The sequence below is a fragment of the Rhinatrema bivittatum genome, chromosome 7 (assembly GCF_901001135.1).
Source record: "Rhinatrema bivittatum chromosome 7, aRhiBiv1.1, whole genome shotgun sequence".
In the NCBI taxonomy this organism is placed as follows: Eukaryota; Metazoa; Chordata; class Amphibia; order Gymnophiona; family Rhinatrematidae; genus Rhinatrema; species Rhinatrema bivittatum.
In genome coordinates, this window is record NC_042621.1 from 305,518,955 (window position 1) to 305,539,481 (window position 20,527).

The 20,527-nt window shown below is 44.1% G+C and overlaps 1 protein-coding gene across 2 annotated transcripts in view; it reads left to right on the forward strand.

Annotated features, from left to right (window-relative positions):
• Nucleotides 1-1,434: 1,434 nt before the first annotated feature.
• The window catches only part of LOC115096038 (phosphatidylinositide phosphatase SAC2-like), a 172,341-nt gene continuing 153,248 nt past the window's right edge, over nt 1,435-20,527 (forward strand). The window contains exon 1 of one of the 2 annotated variants that reach the window (XR_003857945.1): nt 1,435-1,657. Coding sequence is in view for 1 of the 2 variants with exons in the window: in XM_029610525.1 (XP_029466385.1) it covers nt 1,561-1,657 (97 nt within the window). In the remaining variant the exon portion in view is untranslated. The remainder of the gene's footprint in view (nt 1,658-20,527) is intronic. The other variant, XM_029610525.1, reaches the window with a different exon arrangement.

Here is a 20,527-nt window from a genome sequence, read left to right on the forward strand (position 1 = left end):
AGCAGGGCTCAGCGATGTCTCCTCCCCCAGACAATGGCTAGCCCTCCACCCAAAATGCCAGCAGGACTGCTGCACTCCAAAGTGCCAGGGTTGCAGAAGACAAAGCCATAAATCCTCTACTGCATGAGGGAGGGCTTTCCAGTCCCGGACAAGAAGACATGAACCCTCACTTTCTTTTTGGGAGGCATAACTTCAGAAGGTAACACTAATATAGGGCAAATGCTCAGCACAACCACTCATGCTGCCATCATGCTCCTTTCTCCACCCATTCTTGACCCCAGCTCCAGTTCCTTGGGCCAGTAAGGGCTGGGAGTGCTGTAGAGACACTTAGGCTTCATTCCTGACCCTGGCTCCTGCTCCTTGAGCTGGGAGTGTTGTAGAGATACCTGGACTCCATTCCTGACCCTAGCGCCTGCTCCTTGGGCCAGCAACGGCTGGGAGTGCTGTAGAGCCACCTGGGCCCCATTCCTGAACCTGGCTACGAGTTCTGTAGTCACGTGGGCTCCATTCCTGACCCTTGGCTCCTGCTGCTTGGTCCAGCAAGGGTTGTGACTGCTGTAGAGACACCTGGGCTCCATTCCTGGCTCTGGCTCCTTGGGCTGGGAGTGTTGTAGAGACACCTAGGCTCCATTCCTGATTCTTGGCTCCTGCTGATTGGTCCAGAAAGTGCTGCGAGTGCTGTAGAGACACCTGGGTTTTATTCCTGGCCCTGGCACCTTGGGCTGGGAGTGCTGTAGAGACACCTGGGCTCCGTCCTGGCTCTGGCTCCTTGCGCTGGGAGTAATGTTGAGACACCTGGGTTCTATTCCTGGCTCTGGCACCTTGGGCTGGGAGTGTTGTAGAGACACCTGGGCTCCATTCCTGGCCCTGGCTCCTTGGGCTGGGAGTGTTGTAGAGACACCTGGGCTCCATTCCTGGCCCTGGCTCATTGGGCTGGGAGTGTTGTAGAGACACCTGGGCTCCATTCCTGGCCCTGGCTCCTTGGGCTGGGAGTGGTGTAGAGACACCTGGGCTCCATTCCTGGCCCTGGCTCATTGGGCTGGGAGTGTTGTAGAGACACCTGGGCTCCATTCCTGGCCCTGGCTCATTGGGCTGGGAGTGTTCTAGAGACACCTGGGCTCCATTCCTGGCCCGGGCTGCTTTCGTGGGGCGTGCAGCTGCCTCTACACAGCAGCAGGGGGCGGGGAAAAGCCGGTCAGCGCTGACAGGCTCGGGGGACCTCGCTCCTGTGCCCCTGTTACAAACCGCGGGAGGACGGTGGCGCCTGTAGCGGACGCACGGATAACCTCAGGGCGGCGCTCGGGGACCGGCAGGCGGAGGAGCGCGCTCCGGCACGACTCCGTCGCCATGGCAGCGGCTCGCGCTCGCCTGGTCGCTTGCCCTCCACGAGAGGCTGTTTGGGTGACGGAAGCGGTCACGTGGCGGCAGGGGGCGGGGCGGCGCGCGCGGCGGGCGGGGAACGAAGGCGCGCGCGCGCGCGCGGCACTGACCCTCGGGAGCCGCCGGAGCCTCCGTCCCTTTCTCCCTTCCCCTCCGCGGGGGGCGGCGGGGGCCACCGACATGGAGCTCTTCCAAGCCAAGGACCACTACATCCTGCAGAGCGGCGAGAAGGCGCTGTGGTGCAGCCGCAGGGACGGCGGCTTCGAGGCCCGACCCGGTAAGTCCCGCTCGCTCCATCCCGGCGGGGGGGCCTTCTGGGTGCTGGGTCACTGCGACCCGGCCCCTGTCTCCCTTCCTCCCTGACACGAAGCGCCCGGGCCGGGACCTTCTCCCCTCCCTCTCTCCCCCCGGGTGTGACCGGGCCGGGCTCTCCCTCCCTCCCCCCGGGTGTGACCGGGCTCGGCTTTCCCTCCCTTTTCCTCTCTCTCCCCGGAGGTGACCAGGTCAGGCTCTCCCTCCCTTTTTCACTCTCTCTGCAGGGGTGGCCGAGCTCTCCCTCCCCTTTTCTCTTTCTCTCTCCCCCCCCCCCCCAGGGGTGATTGGGCCGAGCTTTTCCTCTTCCCCCCCCGGGTGTGACCGGGCCGGGCTCTCCCTCCCTCCCTGAGAGGTGAGTCGGGGGGTGGGGGCTCCCCCCCCCCTCCGGTCTCTTTGCCGTGGATCGGCGGAGGTCAGAGCTGGGACTGGGACTCGGCGCCGGTCTGCATCCCCCTGCAAGCGAGGGTGCGAGCGGCAGGGAAGGCGCTCTGACGTCTCGGCTGTAGAAAGGGATGCGGTGCTGGAATTCACCTTTCTCTTTACCTTGGCGCTGATCTGTTCAGAGCAAGTGGCCCTTTGCTGGTTTCTAAGGCGGTACTGCCTGCTTTTTCAGAGGAAGGAAGCCCTGCTGCCTAATTCCCTGAAACTGGGATGCTTTGAAGGATAAGACTTCTCCACAGATAATGCTGTACACGGCCTTTCAAGACCACAGAGCTCCCCTCCTCAGAGGGAATGCCCCTTTGCACTGGATCTAGTTTGGTTGCCTCTATGTTTGTCCAATAACATTACATTATTACAACCTGCAGATAATCCAGTTTTCCCCAGTATGGTTACTGGAGTTCTGCCCACAGGAATGCCGGTCAGCAGCATGTTACCAGGGTTTACACTTTCCATGTATTTTCCTTTTCCCTGCTTTGTTGTGCATCTTGTTATAAACATTTTTTCTATGGAAAAATGTCTGTTCTTTATTTTGAGGATTTGATTCATGAGAGGTTTTAACACATTTAAAACATACATCTAAGTAAATAGATTGAAAAGAAGATAGAAAATAAATGAGCCTGCTGAATCAAACAATACATAAATACAAAACGTTGCTGGATACATCTCTGCAATCCTCAAGGTTTTCTTCACCTTGTTTTCGGTACCCTACTAGTCCCATAAACACGATGGGGAAATATCCTCTGGAGACCTCTGTGGGGATTGAGAGATGTTACCAGGCTAAGCCATTCAGGACTAAAACCTAAGTGTCTCTTATTTATGGCTTTTATTTTCATTTGCAATATGCTCTAGTGCTGCCTTCTTTGTCCTCCAGTTGCTTGCATTAGTGACCTACTTCGCTGCAAGCTTTGATCATTGACTCAAGAAGTCACATATCACCAGTTCCCTCTTTAGACCCGTGAAGCATTCCAGATGTCCTTCATATTCTGCAGTGTACCTGGTCATTTGCATACGTTCCAGGGAAATGTCGTCATACCTGAGATTCCAAACCCTTGCTTTCGAGCGAGGAACCAGGAAGGTTCAGCTTATGTCTGGAAAGGTGCCCTGGCATAATTTCTTTTTATACTTACAACTTCCTGGGGAAGATGTTTTTTTTTTTTTAACATTTCTCCCCTCCCATATTAGTGTGCTTGTTAATTCTGATGTTTCTGGTTATAAAGAACTTTGCTTAAGATGAGTTGAAATGTTTGTGACTCCCCTGCTTTTGGCTGTTCATTGTTATACATTCTCCTTGTTGCCAAGGGTAGAAATTTGTATAATTTCTTCTTCGTCTGTGAAATGTTGTTCTTGTGTGCAAGGTGAAGTATATTTGCTTTTGGATGTACCTTTATTTCCCTTGAACAAATGTTTGGTTTTACCTTTTTGTTTCTTAGTGTATGTGTTTGTGTAAAGCTTCTTTGCTTTCATGAATGCACATGTATATTAAGGGGTTGAGCTGCTTTGGTAAAATTACCTGAAAGCAGCATTAAAGTAAAGGGGATGTAAATGTTAAATGCACTCTGGGTAGGCCAGGTGGCCCCCACAGTCCATATGTGAACCCTCTTTGTTTCCTGTATCTGGTTATTACTCACTGGGCCAGCAGGGACTGGAATTACTATGGAGGCAACCAGTCTCTGGAGGGGAAGTAATTCCAGCCATTGCATTACAGCAACATCTTTAGCTGGGATTCAACATGCATGGGTGGATTATGAAGTTAGTTATTTGATTTATATTTTGCTTTTGCCTAAAAAGAACTGACGCTGTTATGACTGGTTTTTAGAAGGGCGATAGTGGGGCTTGAAGGAAGGCCCGTGCACACTCAGCATTTGGATTTTCTTATTATAAAGGGTGGTGAAGTGGGGCTAGGGTAGGCTGGGACTGGATTAGAATCTCTTGTATAAAGGAAAGCAAGCTAAGCCAAAGCTCTTATTCACTCAAAGGCCTTTTTATAAATACAGTTTTAAATGACTTGTAGTGTTCTTCCAGGTAAGGCCTAGGGGCCAGTGACAGCTCTCGTGGACCCTAGAGTGAGACACCACTCACCATGGCACCAGTATCACGTAAGGCAGATTTAAAGTTCCGCATGCAACAATCGCCTTATTATACATGACCACAGCTTCCTCACTATTCCATCGTGGTAGAGTCAGCCATGCAACGGGCTAAAAAATCAAAGTTGCATGCGTCGGCCCCACCAGGTATAGAGAATTGCTGTCTGGATGAATTTGCACGCAAAACCATTGAGTCTTCCATGCTGTCTGCACGAATCAGTCAGCATCAGTTTTACATATTGCAATATCTGTATGAGTGCATTCAGGTAGTTAAGGGCTTGCTTTTCACCTCAGAAATCTCTGCACAATCTACGCAATAGCCCCTTCTGGACATCGAAAAGGGCATTTGTCATCTACTTCGGATGGTATACGAGGCATTTGAGTCCTCCTCCAGATCATCCGGAACAGCGATTGCAGCTCGCCGGACAGCATGGCTCCATGCCAGCGCAATTAGGGAGGACGTCCACAGCAAACTGGCGAACCTCCCGTGTAAAGGGGGAAACCTCTTCGGGGACAAGTTCCAAGAGACTGTAGCGAATCTCAAAGAGCAGGTGGTTGCGGTCCAGTCTCTGGCGACTCCGTCATCATATCAGGCACTGAGGTGATATTTTACATCAGGAAGTCGGCAGTCTTTCTCTAGATGTCCCTACAGATCCTACGCATCCTACCGGCCTACCTCCTACCAACAGCAGCCTAGACAGCAGCAACCGCAATTGCAAAGAGGAAGAGGTCATGCTAGATCTCAACGCAGCACAGGACAGCAACCATCTGTCCCAGGCAAGCCATCACAGTCTTTTTAAAGATTTAGTGGCCACCACCACAATCTGTAACACCGCCAGGCAGAATCACATCAGAATAAAGGCATGGACTGCCATAACATCCGACCGTTGGGTGCTAGACATAGTAGAACACGGTTACCAACTACCATTTTCACATCTGCTCCCGCATCTGCTAACAATGACCTGTAGGAGCCATCAGTCTCAATTAGCGATGGAAATATGATCGCTACAACAACAGGGAGCCAACCGATCCATTCCTCTCTCGGCCCACAGCAAGTGTTTTTATTCACCATACTTCATCATTCCCAAGAAATCATGGGGTCTTCGCCCAATCCTAGACCTCTGAGATTTGAACAAATACTTGGTGAAGGAGACGTTCAAGATGGTATCCTTAAACACGATATTGCCTCTACTACAACCCAACGATTGGATGTGCTCCATAGACCTGAAGGATGCATATACCCACATCGATACATCCATCTTCATGGCGTTACCTGTCCTTTCAATTCAAGGGCAGTCATTACCATTATGTGGTTCTTCCATTTGGCCTATCGGCAGCCCCCAGAGTGTTCACAAAATGCATGGCAGTGGTGGTGGCCGTCCTCCGGCAGAAAGGTTTGAAGTTGTTTCCATACCTCGACGACTGGCTTCTAGTGGCATCGAGCCCGTTCATCCTTCTGCAGCAATGACAACAATTTAATTCAATGCTTAGATGAGCTGGGGCTGGTCATCAACTACGACAAGTCGGCCTTGACCCTTACTCAAATTCTGCAGTTCATAGGAGCACGACTGGATACCACTTGGAACCGGGCTTTTCTGCCAGAGGACAGACGATTGGAAATGCAACGACTACTGCATGCTCTAAGATTAACGCAGCGATCCTCCGCATGCCAGATACTGTCGGTACTGGGACACATGGCAGTGGCCATCTTCACGGTCTCCAACACGCGACTACACATGCAACAACTGCAGTGGGGGTTGAAACGTCAGTGGAAGCAGCACTCACAACCCTTAACTCAGAAGGTGACCCACACCACAACAATGACAACCGACATAACTTGGTGGCTCAGCAAGACTACGCTAACCAAAGGTGGCTTATTCAGCACTCCCCCACACAACATCTTACTCATCACGGATACCTCTCAAAGGATGGGGGGTGGACTTAGATCTCCTGGAGACACAGGCACTATGGTCCCTCCACGAACAAAATCTACAAATCAGTCTGTTGGAACTCAGAGTGATTCACAATGCTATACAAGCCTTTTTTCCACAGCTGCAGGGATGTTGGGTAATGGTATACACCGACAACCAAGTGGCAATGTTCTACATAAACAAGCAAGGAGGGGCAGGTTCATGGACCCTTTGCAGAGAGACACTGATCATCTTCGACCATGCACATCGTCACTCCATCCATCTGCAAGTGACTTACTTACTGGGAGTAGTCAATACCCGAGCAGAAAGACTCAGCAGGGTATTCTACCCTCACAAGTGGACACTCAATCAAGTGACTCTCGATATCTTTGCTCGATAGGGAATCCCGTCAATAGATCTCTTCGCCATAGAGATCAACGCGAAGGTTCCTCAGTTCTGCTCAGTGTGCCCACTCAGCACCGGGTAGCGCAAAATGCATTCCTACTCCCTTGGACGGAGGAATTGATGTACGCATTTCCTCCGATCCCTCTTATCACCAGAACCATTCAGAAGTGTATCCAGGATGCAATACAGCTGATGATTATAACCCCGGCTTGGCCCTGACAACCGAGGTACACTTATCTACTAGACCTCTCCATCGCGAAACCCATTCGGTTACCGGATCGGCCAGATCTCTTGATGCAAGAAGCGGGGACTCTTCACGTGACAGCATGGAGGCTGAGCAGATCCTCCTGACTGAACAGGGCATATCTTTACAAACTCAAGAGGTCATATTGCACTCAAAAAAACCTTCCACTATATGAACTTATGGATTCAAGTGAAAAGATATTCCTCTTGGTGCACATCAAAAGGAATAGAACCCTTGAACTGTTTGCCAGAAGCCCTTCTGGACTACCTTCACAGTATACAAGACAGGGTTAGCGATGGCATCAGTAAGGGTTCATCTCAGTGTTATTGCTGCCTATCATAGGCCACACCAAGGACATCCAATTTCTCTCCACCCATTGATCTCCCAATTCCTAAGGGGCTTACTTTGCCTCGGACCACTGATTGCTAAGCCTCCAATACCATGGAATCTAAACCTTATCCTGGAACAGCTGATGCTTTCCCCCTTTGAACCGCTTGACTCGGCTCATATAAAATACCTCACATGGAAGGTGGTGTTTCTCGTAGCGGTGACCTCTGCACGTCGAGTCAATGAACTTCAGGCCTTGGTCCACTATAGCCCATATCTTCAATTTTATCACCACAAAGTAGTAATGAGGACTCACCCATCATTCCTCCCAAAAGTGGTATCTCAATTTCACTTAAATCAATTAATTGCACCACCGACGTTGTTCCCTAAACTTCATAACAACGATAGGGAACGTTCGTTACATACCTTTGGGTTGCAAGCGAGCTCTAGCATACTATAAGCAGAGAACGCATTCTCCATCACAATTATTTGTCTCCCTCCATCCCAAGAAGACAGGTACTCTGGTAGCAAAAAGAGCTATCTCTAGCTGGATAACAGTGTATTAAATCATGTTTACTGTAACAGAATTGATCTCCTCCTTCTGCGCCAACAGCCCATCAGGTACGAGCAACGTCAATAGCTCATTTAAAAAACATACAGCCAAGTGACGTTTGCAAAGCAGCCACCTGGTCATTTCTTCCTACGTTCACATTGCATTACTGCCTAGATCAAAAATCGTCTAATGATGCCAAGATGGGCAGGGCAATTCTGCAATCCTTATCAGAGTGATCTCTTACTCGACTCTCCATACTAGAGGGATCACGCAAAGAACTGTCCAGATACATACAGGGCGTGATTGGAAGATTTGGATTCCCATGACAGCATGGCTAATTCAGCCCTGCTATTGACAGGAAAAAGCAAGTTTGCTTACCATAAACGGTGTTTCCGTAGATAGCAGGATGAATTAGCCATGCTGACCCACCCGCCTCCTTGGATTGTTGACATCTTCTACTGGCGTACCTATACTGCTTAATCACAAACTGAGGAGATTGCTGTTTCCTGCACGGGAACTCATGCGCAGCTGCACAGAGCAAAGCTCTGTTTCCTTCTTAGGAAGTTCCGCCTCCCGGGCCCTGATTGACAGTTCCCATGACAGCATGGCTAATTCATCCTACTATCTACGGAAACACCGTTTACGGTAAGCAAACTTGCTTTTCCTTCGCCGACACTGAATGAAATCGTGGTTTAGCCATGCGAGCAAGCATGCCAAACTGAAGCCCAGTAATACCCTAGTAGATTAGGAAGAGCAAATCCTCTTCCATTCTTAGTATGCCATTGGGTACTTAACTTCAACCTAGGGACCCTGCCCTGTCATATAACCCGTGATAACCCATTTATGTTTGCAAAAATATTCATGGGTAGGGTGACTGGCAAATGCTGAAATGGGTACATTAATTTTGGTAAAATATTCATTTTTAGAATCCCAATTCTTCCCATCCACGAAACATTTATTTATTTATTTTATTTATTTATAGATTCTTTTATACTGCGGTACGTATAGTTATACATCACCTCGGTTTACAGTGAAACAATAAATTAGCAACAGGCTTTACATGTAACATTTTAAAAACAGTAAAACATTTAACAGCAACAGGCTTTACAGAAACATGGGTTTTAAAGATAATATGCATACATCATTAAATGTCAACCAATAACATATTAATAACCATGTATTCGCAGGAGCAAATTAACTGTCAGAGGCAAGACCAACGTCACATTAAATACAATAGCCTGAATTGAATAACAGTGGGGGGGTATGGAATAGCAGAATGTAAATACACTTGGCGAGGATAAGAACTAGGAGATAGTAAGGAATAATATGGGATAGCTGAATTTAAGGTTAGATGAGATTCATAGAGTGAATGCTTGTTCAAACAACCATGTTTTAAGGTTTTGTTTGAAGGTTTTGTGACAGGATTCAAGACGCAGGTCCAACGGCATGTTGTTCCAGATTTTGATACCAGCTATGGAGAATGATCGGTCTCTGGTGGACACGTGTTTGATGTGTTTTAGTGGATGGAAAGCTAATTTCGCTTGGTGAATATTTCTAATTGGTCTGTTGGAGGTGCGAAAAATGAGCTGATCAGAGAACCATTGCATCTCTTGGTTGTGAATTGATTTGTGGATGAGTGAGAGAACTTTAAAAGTAATTCTGAAGCATACGGGTAGCCAATGTAGGAACATGAGTGCTGGAGTAATATGTTCATGCCGTCGAGTATTAGTAATTAAACGAGTAGCGGCATTCTGCAACATCTGAAGAGGTTGAATTGTGCTTTTAGGGAGACCCAGTAGTAGTGCATTACAATAGTCAATCTTTGGTAGAATTGTGGCTTCTAACACAGTCTGGAAGTCCTGAGGATGTAATAACGGTTAAATTCTTTTCAATGTATGTAACTTGAAGAAGCCACTCTTGATTGTGGTTGAGAGAATAATTTAGTTTTTTTGATAACATAAAATAAAAGAATAATTTAGTTTTTTTGATAACATAAAATCCTGTCCATTTCTGCATATCTTCTATATTTTCCTGCAAATTGGGGTATAGTTAGTTTTATAGATGACCAACCAGTGTTTAGGTATGAAAATGCCCAGTTATCTAAATCCCGTAACTGCCACTTTAAAATGAGATATAATTCCTGGGATCTGAGAGCGCTGGGCTCCCTCCCTATCAAGAATAATTTAGTTTTTTTGATAATTAATTTTATACCCAGATTCTTCTAATATCTTGAGCAATCGAGGGGCTGATTTCTGAATCGTCATATAGATTAAAACATTGTCAGCATACAAAGATATGCATCCATTAAAAACACACCCCTGAATAACGCTGTCTGTGCGGATAACCTGTGCCAGCACTTCAATAGCTAGATCAGGCAGAGGGGACAGGGGACATCCCTGTCTTGTGTCTTGTCCAATTGGAAAGAGACTGGAGAGAGAGCCATTTGTGAGGACCCTAGCTGCTGGTCTGGAATATAAAACCTTCATCCAATGCCAACTCCATTAAAAAAAAAAAAAAAAAAAAAAAGTTTTGTAGAAATCTATCTGAAACACATCAGGTCCCAGACTCCTGCCTATGCAACTAAACTGCTTTCAACTTCTCCTTCAGCGAAATAGTCTCAACTTCTTATTTTAGTCCTCTGTGACCTTAGGGAGACTGACTTTTTTAAATTTTTTTTTAAATTTTTTACAAGAATGCTTCTGTTGCCTCCTCAGTGCTCAGCTCTTTCCCTGCATACAAAGACTCATATATGTCTTGAATGTACTATTAATATCTTCCAGATTGTTAGAAACCTGCCCACTGCTTTGGCACATGCCAGAGATTAACGTGCTTTATTGCCTTCTCTTGAGCATGCTAGCAAGAAGTTTCCCTGCTTTACTATGTTCATGTAGTGCAGTGATTTCTCTATCTGTTTCACTTGTAGCACCTCTAACTCCCTTCTTTGATCAAATGTTTCCATACAACGTATACTTTCTAATCTTGAAACCTCCTTTATTAGAGAAGCTTGTCTAGCCATTTCGATCTTTTTCTGATGGTTTGTATAACTTATGATTTTGCCTCTCGGTACTACCTTCAGGGTTTCCCATAACGTTACAGGGTTATACAACCCCCCCCAGCCACATGAATTTCTTAAAACTCCCAATTTCCTTTTTTTTTTTTTTATCAGCTGTAAACTAGCTGCCAGGAATGGGTTGATGCCAAGGACTGCGATAGGTGGGTGCCAGTTTCAGTAGGATTGTGATCTGAAACACTACAGTTCAGGACATAGGAAAAGAGGTTCTATGCATGGAAACCTTGGATATATTTAAGTATCTCTGTCATATCTTGCATTTCTTCTAGGGTGTACATGTTTACATCTTCATCTGTCCTCATATGCTTTAGAACAGAGGTTTCCAAACCTGACCTGGGAGGACCCCCAGTCAGTCAGGTTTTCAGCATACCCATAATAAATATGTATATGAGAAATTTGCAGATACTGAGTCTCTAGTATCTCATTCATTGCAGATATCCTGAAAATCTTACTGGCTAGGGGTCCTACAGGACAGGTTTGGGAACCACTGCTTTAGAACAAAGACTACTGATCATTTTAGTGTCCACCCTCTGTACCGGCACCATCCTGTTTCTATCCCTTTGAAGGTGGGGTCTCCAGAATTGTGCACAGTATTCTAACAGGTCGATACTGTTAACCGGCATTTGGACGCGCGTTTTCGACGCGCTAGCTTTACCCCTTATTCAGTAAGGGGTAATAGCGCGTTGAAAACGCGTGTCCAACCCCCCTCGAGACCAATAGCACCTGCAACATGCAAATGCATGTTGATGGCCCTATTAGGTATTCCCGTGCGATTCAGTAAGCAAAATGTGCAGCCAAGCCGCACATTTTACTTTAAGAAATTAGCGCCGACCCAAAGGTAGGCGCTAATTTCTGCTGGTGCCGGAAGTGCACAGAAAAGCAGTAAAAACCTCTTTTCTGGCAACCCTCCGACTTAATAACATGGCGATATTAAGTCGAAGCTCCCAAAAGGTAAAAAAACCAAACAAAAAAAACCCCCAAAAAACTTAAAATGGCCCCGCGGCTTGCAGGTTGAAAACCGGATGCTCAATTTTGCTGGCGTCCAGTTTCCGAACCCGTGGCTGTTAGTGGGTTTGAGAACCGACGCCATCAAAATTGTGTGTCTGCTGTCAAACTCACTGACAGCCGCCGCTCCTGTCAAAAAAAAAAAAGAGGCGCTAGGGACGCGCTAGTGTCCCTAGCGCCTCTTTTTACCGCCGGCCCTAATTAAAATAAATTATAATACTGAATCGCGCGCACAGGAGAGTGGATGCTCGCTCGCTCTCCCACGATTTTTACTGTATCGGCCCGTAAGTGAGGTCTCAGCAGGGAGCTATACAGGGGCAATATCACCTCCCTTTTTCTGCTGACCAGACCTCTCCCTATGCAGCCAAGCATCTTTCTGACCTTTGCTGTCGTTTTTTTCCTCCCATACCCACCACTCATCCTTCTCCTCCCCCTCTCACACCACATTCTGTAGCTACCAGCTGCTCTCTCCTGCAGTTGAGTGAATTGCTCTTCCCTCACCTTCTTGCCCCATGGTGTACATGTCTAAAGTTACTTAGAGCTGCATGTTACAGACAATTGCTGATGTCTTTCCGTTCATTGTGAGAATAGTTATTGCTGTTGCAGGGTTCAGGGTACGTGGAGCCATGTACTGGATGTGGGGAAGATAGTAGTTAATGGCCCCGCAGGAGGCAGGGGGGCAGCAGGGTACCGGAGTTATGTATTCTGCAGCAAAAGGTCAATTGTGTAGCAGTTTCCGCAGCTGTATGATTAGATGACACCAGGACCTGGGGTCTTCCCTGTTCTTACCTTTTTATTTTAGTGCTGCATAATATGAAGATTTTTTTGTGTGTAAGATGCTAAAATATTTTTTTTTTTGACTATTATATCATTTTGTAGCCACTAAGTTGTGGTTTGAGCAACAGAGGAACTAAATTAAGAAGTGCTGCATTGTGCAGTGGGTGCGAATTTGTTTTCTTAATTGAAAGAAGGATAAGCCAAACGCAATCTTTTCATCCCTGGTAGAATTAGATTCCTAAGGCAGACTTGTAGACACTATTTTCAGATGAAAACTTTAGACTTTTTGTCATGTTTTATTGTGCTCAGCTTGGCAAAAGCGTGTTTTTGGTACATGAGAGAGGCGCCCATGGTATCAAACTGATCAGTTCTGAAATGTAGCCGCGTTTAAATAATTAATATACGTTTGTTGTGGAAAGCTGCTTGGCTGATAAGAATATCATATGCTGCAGAAGAGCTTTCTGAGATCATTGTAGCTTCAGGGCTGTGGGTGAAGATTCTCCTATATCTCATGGCGCACATTCTGGGGAACTGTCCTATTTCAGTGCTGTAGTAAAGTATACTGAGCCTTGCTTCTCAAGAACAAAGGAACTTGCTCTCTCTTTGACTAAATGTGCTGAGAAAAAAATAAGAAATTTAGAGAGACTGACTAGATTTTACAGTATAAATAACATTTTCATATATATATTGCAAATGAAATGAAGAAATAACATAATATGCAGTTAGAAGCAACTGGCTGACTACAATTCAAAGGAAAACTATACTAGAGAATGGGTCACTTTTCCCAATGGTGAAAGGTAAATAGATTTGCAGATGATTAAAAAAAATATGATTAAAAGTTAACATGAGTGGATTGTGAAGAACTACAGAAGGACCTTATGAGATTGGGAGTCAGCATCTAAATGGCAGATTAAATTTTAATGTGGACAAGTGCAAAGTAATGCACATAGGTAAAAAGAATTAACTATAGTTATATGCTGCTGGGTTCTGTTAGCAGTTATCACCCAGGAAAAGGACATCTGAGTCCTTTTGGAAAATACGTTGAAACCCTCAGCTCAGTACTTGGCTGCGGTATTCAAAAAAGCAAATAATATTTTAGGTAATATTCAGAAAGTGAAGAATAAAATAGAGGTTATCATAATACCTTTGTATCGAGCCATGGTGGGGGGGGGGAGGGGGGACTGCACCTTAAGTACTATGTGCAGTTCTGGTTGCCCCATCTCAAGAAAGATGTAATGGAACTAGAAAGTTACAGAGAAAGGCGATGGAAGAGAGGTTAAATATGCTAGGACATTCAGCAATTGAGAGGCGATATGCAAAAGGTTTATAAAATAATAAGTGGTGTAGAACAGGGGAATAACTATCCCTTTTCAAATAGCCTTAGAACTAGGGAACACTCCATGAAACTAAACTGGCGAAAGTACTTGTGCACAGAGTGAAAAATCTAGCTATGGAATTTTGTTACTGGGGAACGTGGTCAAGGCATCTAGCACGGTGAGGTTTAAAAGGGGTTCGGATGAGTTCCTGGAGGAAAGTCCATAACCCATTAGCTAGATACATAGATATTGTGAATGAGAGAGTGTTTTTGGGATCTGGGTACTTGAGATCTGGACTGGCCACTGTTAGAGACAGGATGCTGGGCTCAATGGACCTTTTGATCTAATTCAAGATGGCATAGCATATTTTTTTATGAACCTTCTTCATTTGCAGCTATGGAGTGTTCCCTTCTGCTGGACCCCATTTCTGACTACCCTCTCCCTCCCATGTGTCTCGACCACCATAGTGACAATCCTTGGTCATTGGGCTACAGACTGTGGTTCTTTTTCTGGAATCCGGTATGCTTGTATCCTGAACATAGCTGATAGGTGATTGCTACATCTGGCGCAGTGTTTCCCAACCAGTGTGCCATGGCACATCGGCGTGCCTTCAGACCTGATCAGATATGCATTAATCTATCTCTCGACCAAGGCACTTTCCCAGACATCCTCAAATGTGCTGTCATCAAACCAACCCTCAAAAAACCTCAACTCGACAAGTCCGACCCATCAAGCTACAGGCCCATATCCAACCTTCCTTTTATAGCCAAGATCCTCGAAAAAATTGTTAACTGTCAACTCACCGAACACCTGGAAAACCAGAATATACTATCCCCATCACAACATGGATTCAGAAAACATTTCAGCACGGAAACGCTACTCCTCACCGACACAATCCTCAAAGGCCTCGACAACGGACACTCATACCTGCTGATCCTACTAGACATCTCGGCTGCTTTTGACACCGTCAACCATGAAACACTATTACACAGACTAAGTGAAATTGGCTTGTGCAATACCACACTCAAATGGTTTAAATCATACCTATCAGACCGATCCTACAAAGTCAAACTAAATGCATCAGAATCCAAACAAATTCCCCTTCCACACGGCATCTCTCAAGGATCATCTCTCTCATCAACCCTCTTCAACATCTACATCTTACCCCTATGCACACTTCTGTCAGAACTAAACCTATCCTATTTCATATATGCTGAAGATGTACAAATCCTGCTTCCTCTAAAAGAGTCCATTGCAAACACCCTAAAACTCTGGGATACATATCTCCGGAAAGTAACCCAACTACTTTTGCATATGTCACTCTACCTCAACCATAAGAAAACCGAAATCCTACACATAACCAACAAATCCACCACAGCACTCAGCTTCAACCACCCAACATCAAAGCTGGAGACTAAACTAGCCCTCATAGTCAGAGACCTAGGCATCATCATAGATGATGATCTAAACCTGAGAAAACACATCAATGCAGTAATAAAAGATGGTTTCTTCAAACTTCAAATCCTAAAAAAAGTCAAAACGCTTCTCCACACCCACGACTACTTAAATGTCCTTCAAGCGCTACCATTATCCAAACTTGACTACTGCAATGTCCTCCTCCTGGGCCTCCCGGCCATCTCCCTTAGACCGCTGCAATTATTACAGAACGCAGCAGCAAGATCTCTCTCAAACTCCAAAAGATCTGATCACATCTGACCAATACTCAAAAATCTTACTGGCTACCCATCCCACACAGAATACAATATAAAGTGCTAACTCTCATCCACAAAACACTATACTATGACAAGTTTGACTGGCTGAGCATGGCTTTCCACTTCCATATTCCTCAAAGAAACCTTCGATCCACCAACTCTGGACTCATTCCAATACCTTCACCTAAAACACCACAACACTGGATTGTGCTCTAACAATAGCAGGTCCCACGCTCTGGAACAGCGTACCACCTCAGCTAAGACTGGATCCCACAACTCACTCCTTCAAAAAAAAACCAAAACCCCCTCAAAACATGGTTTTTTAAAAAAGCATGCCATTCAGCCACATAATCTCCTACCAACCTCACTTACAAAAGCAGCCCCCCCCTTAATTGCCCCTCCACCTCCCCTCTACCTCCCCCCCACACTCCTTCTAATCTACCAACACACACCCCTTCGCAGTCTCCTCCTATTTGCCACAAGCTGCACACCAACAAATTTCACTCAGACAATGCCCCCCTCCCCATCACACAATCAATATGTCCAACAATTTCTAACAATCATATTAACCTTCAATCACTACCCACCAATTTTACCCTTGAGTCTATTCTCTCCATTAAATCTATTTATAAAACTCGCATACGCCCCCCTATTTATAAAACTTGTATATACCCCCGTAAATCCACCGGTATACTGTTAAATTCTTATTACACTTCCCTGATGCTAATCCATGCTGTAGCAACTATCTCATTACTTTCACTTGTTGTTTGTTAACCGCTTCTCTTGCCTAACACTAAGACATGTTGTTATTACTACTATTAATCTAACTTCTATTGTTACAGACGATACAAAGTTACAATATAAAATAAGATTCAGATTGTCATCCCCATCAAAGAATCCTGCACAAAAACTCTAGAATTCTGGGAAAAGTGCCTTCTAGAAATCGACTGCCTCCTCTCCAGTCTAAACCTAATCCTAAATTCTTCAAAAACCGAACTCCTTCTAATTTCCCCTGAAAACAGTAACATCTCCACTAATCCACCAGCCAGCTTTCAAACATCACAAGTAAGAGACCTAGGAGCTATCATCGATAACCGGCTAAACCTAAAATCATTTATTAGTCAAACTACCAAGGACTGCTTTCACAAACTTCACGTCCTAAAAAGAATAAAACCACTTTTCCACTTTCACGACTATAGAACAGTCCTGCAATCAATAATCTTCTCTAAGTTAAATTATTGCAACGCGATTCTATTAGGTCTCCCATCAGCACACACCAAACCCCTTCAAATGGTGCAAAACATGGCAGCCAGAATATTGACAAACACTAGAAGAAGAGACCACATAGGTCTACACTGGTTGCCTATTCATTATAGAATCTTATATAAGTCCATTACCACTATCTACAAAGCCATCCATCATTACTCTCCGCTTAACCTACAAATCCCATTCAAAAAATATACCTCCACCAGACCCATCAGAGAGTCCTACAGAGAATCCCTGCAGGTACCACACTCCAAAACGTCTCAGCACATAACCTTCAGAGACAGGGCTTTCTCCACGGCAGGACCTACACTATGGAACTCCATGCCACCTGATCTGAGACAGGAACCGTGCCTTCCAACATTCAGGAAAAGACTCAAAACGTGGTTATTTAGGAAAGCCTTCCCAGACTACAGCTGAACTTTAACTCATCTTGAATCGAAAAGCAGATTTTAACATAACATGGTAATCAATAACTTTTCAAATACCATAACTTTGCAATCACCATTAACTGGCAAATTTGTTCTCTATGTTAAATTCCTATTGCCTTTGCTCTGCCCCTAGTTATGTTATTCCCCATCGCCTTTTCATTGCTCCGAGTTTTGTTATATCCCTGTTTTATTGTAACTGCAACTATTTCTCTCAGCACCTGTTAATGTTCTTATTTATATCTCCTTTTGCACCCCTAGTTAATTGTAAACAGGCATGATGCAATTCCAATCGCGAATGCCGGTATAGAAAAACTCAAAATAAATAAATAAGATGCCTAACTCTTATTAGTGCTAACGTTATACTGTAAACAGTTGTGATATGCCAGATTGAACAATGGTATATAAAATATAAATAAAATAAATATGCTATGAAAAAATCACCACTGTTTGATGCTTGGACTCAGGTCAGCACCTGGGCTCTGCTCTCAGTACCTTGCAGCAGTAGACACCAGCAGTGGCTCCTAAACATATAGGAGCTTCTTTATGAGAACACTTGTAATTATGCATGCCTCTTCCTAGCTATAGCATGAGCTCCAGAGCTTAGTAAGTAATAGGCAGCATTCAGGGCATGGATAGCCAGGCCCGCTTTGTATGGTGCATAAAGCACCTCCCCATCTTCCTCTTGAGCTGGTTCCTCTGAGTCCTTCCAGCCTCTATAATATCGCCAGACCTAGTGAGACAGATATGTTTCTTTATAACTTTGCCAAAATATGTCCCTTTTTTTCTGAACACACTACCAGAACCCTGATAAGAAAACATAAGAAATTGCCATGCTGGGTCAGACCAAGGGTCCATCAAGCCCAGCATCCTGTTTCCAACAGAGGCCAAAACCAGGCCACAAGAACCTGGCAATTACCCAAACACTAATGTTACGTTACTCTGTCTTTCCACTCTGCGCCTTGTTATCCCCCTCCCAGGTCACTCTCCCTGTTAATATGTAATTTCAAGCCTTCCTTGTTCAAATGTAAACCGGTATGAGATATAAAGGAGATATAAATAAGAACCCACTAATACCGGTATATAAAAGTTTCTAAATAAATAAATAAGAAGAACCCCTGCTACTGATGCAATTAATAGCAGTGGCTATTCCCTAAGTATAATTGATTAATAGCCATTAATGGACTTCTCCTCCAAGAAGTTATCCAAACCTTTTTTGAACCCAGCTACACTAACTACACTAACCACCTCCTCTGGCAACAAATTCCAGAGCTTTATTGTGCGTTGAGTGAAAAAGAATTTTCTCCGATTAGTCTTAAATGTGTTACTTGCTAACTTCATGGAATGCCCCCCAGTCCTTCTATTATTCGAAAGTGTAAATAACCGAGTCACATCCACTCGTTCAAGACCTCTCATGATCTTAAAGACCTCTATCATATCCCCCCTCAGCCGTCTCTTCTCCAAGCTGAACAGCCCTAACCTCTTCAGCCTTTCCTCATAGGGGAGCTGTTCCATCCCCTTATCATTTTGGTTGCCCTTCTCTGTACCTTCTCCATTACAACTATATCTTTTTTGAGATGCGGCGACCAGAATTGTACACAGTATTCAAGGTGCGGTCTCACCATGGAGCGATACAGAGGATTTATGACATTTTCCGTTCTATTAACCATTCCCTTCCTAATAATTCCTAACATTCTATTTGCTTTTTTGACTGCTGTAGCACACTGAGCTGACGATTTTAAAGTATTATCCACTATGATGCCTAGATCTTTTTTTCCTGGGTGGTAGCTCCTAATATGGAACCTAACATCGTGTAACTACAGCAAGGGTTATTTTTCCCTATATGCAACACCTTGCACTTGTCTACATTGGGCATCCAAATGGAGGATGAAATCTAATCTTCCAGTCTTGCAAGGTCCTCCTGTCTGCTTGTGATTTAATTACTCTGAATAATTTTGTATCATCCGCAAATTTGATAACCTCACTCGTCGTATTCCTTTCCAGATCATATATATATATATATATATATATATATATATATATATATATATATATATAGCAAACCAAAAAATTATTTGGCAATAATGTCTCCCCTAGTGCTAAGGCTTATATACCAACAAATTTCCCAACAAATTCTTGTTAGGATATAAAGCACTGTTGTAACATGTAATAAAATATTTCAAAGGATATGGCTATTTTTAATCCTATAAAAATTTATTTATGATTACAAACAAATGTATGTTTTACAAATTATGAGATACAATTTACTAAAAACCTCACCACAAACCTTAATATTTATAAACCCTCCATCCTATTCTAGTATAACCCTCAAGCTGACCCTGATTAGTTAAATAATCCCCCCTCTGTCATTGACGTTAAAGCAGATCAATGGAAAAGATACACCACTTAGTACTTCAACTATCTTCAATGTTGTATCTTCAATCACATTCCTTAATAAACAGTTTAATCGACTACTAGTGGTGTATGTCCTTTAGATGTCATGACATCTAAAGGACATACACCACTAGTAGTCGATTAAACTGTTTATTAAGGAATGTGATTGAAGATACAACATTGAAGATAGTTGAAGTACTAAGTGGTGTATCTTTTCCATTGATCTGCTTTAACGTCAATGACAGAGGGGGGATTATTTAACTAATCAGGGTCAGCTTGAGGGTTATACTAGAATAGGATGGAGGGTTTATAAATATTAAGGTTTGTGGTGAGGTTTTTAGTAAATTGTATCTCATAATTTGTAAAACATACATTTGTTTGTAATCATAAATAAATTTTTATAGGATTAAAAATAGCCATATCCTTTGAAATATTTTATTACATGTTACAACAGTGCTTTATATCCTAACAAGAATTTGTTGGGAAATTTGTTGGTATATATATATATATATATATATATATATATATATATATATATTGAAAAGCACCGGTCCAAGTACAGATCCCTGAGGCACTCCATTGTTTACCCTTTTCCACTGAGAAAATTGACCATTTAATCCTACTGTTTCCTGTCTTTTAGCCAGTTTGTAATCCACGAAAGGACATCACCTCCTATCCCATGACTTTTTAGTTTTCGTAGAAGCCTCTCATGAGGGACTTTGTCAAACGCCTTCTGAAAATCCAAATACACTACATCTACTGGTTCACCTTTATCCACATGTTTATTAACCCCTTCAAAAAAATGAAGCAGATTTGTTAGGCAAGACTTCCCTTGGGTAAATCCATGTTGACTGTGTCCCATTAAATCATGTCTTTCTATATGCTCTACAATTTTGATCTTGA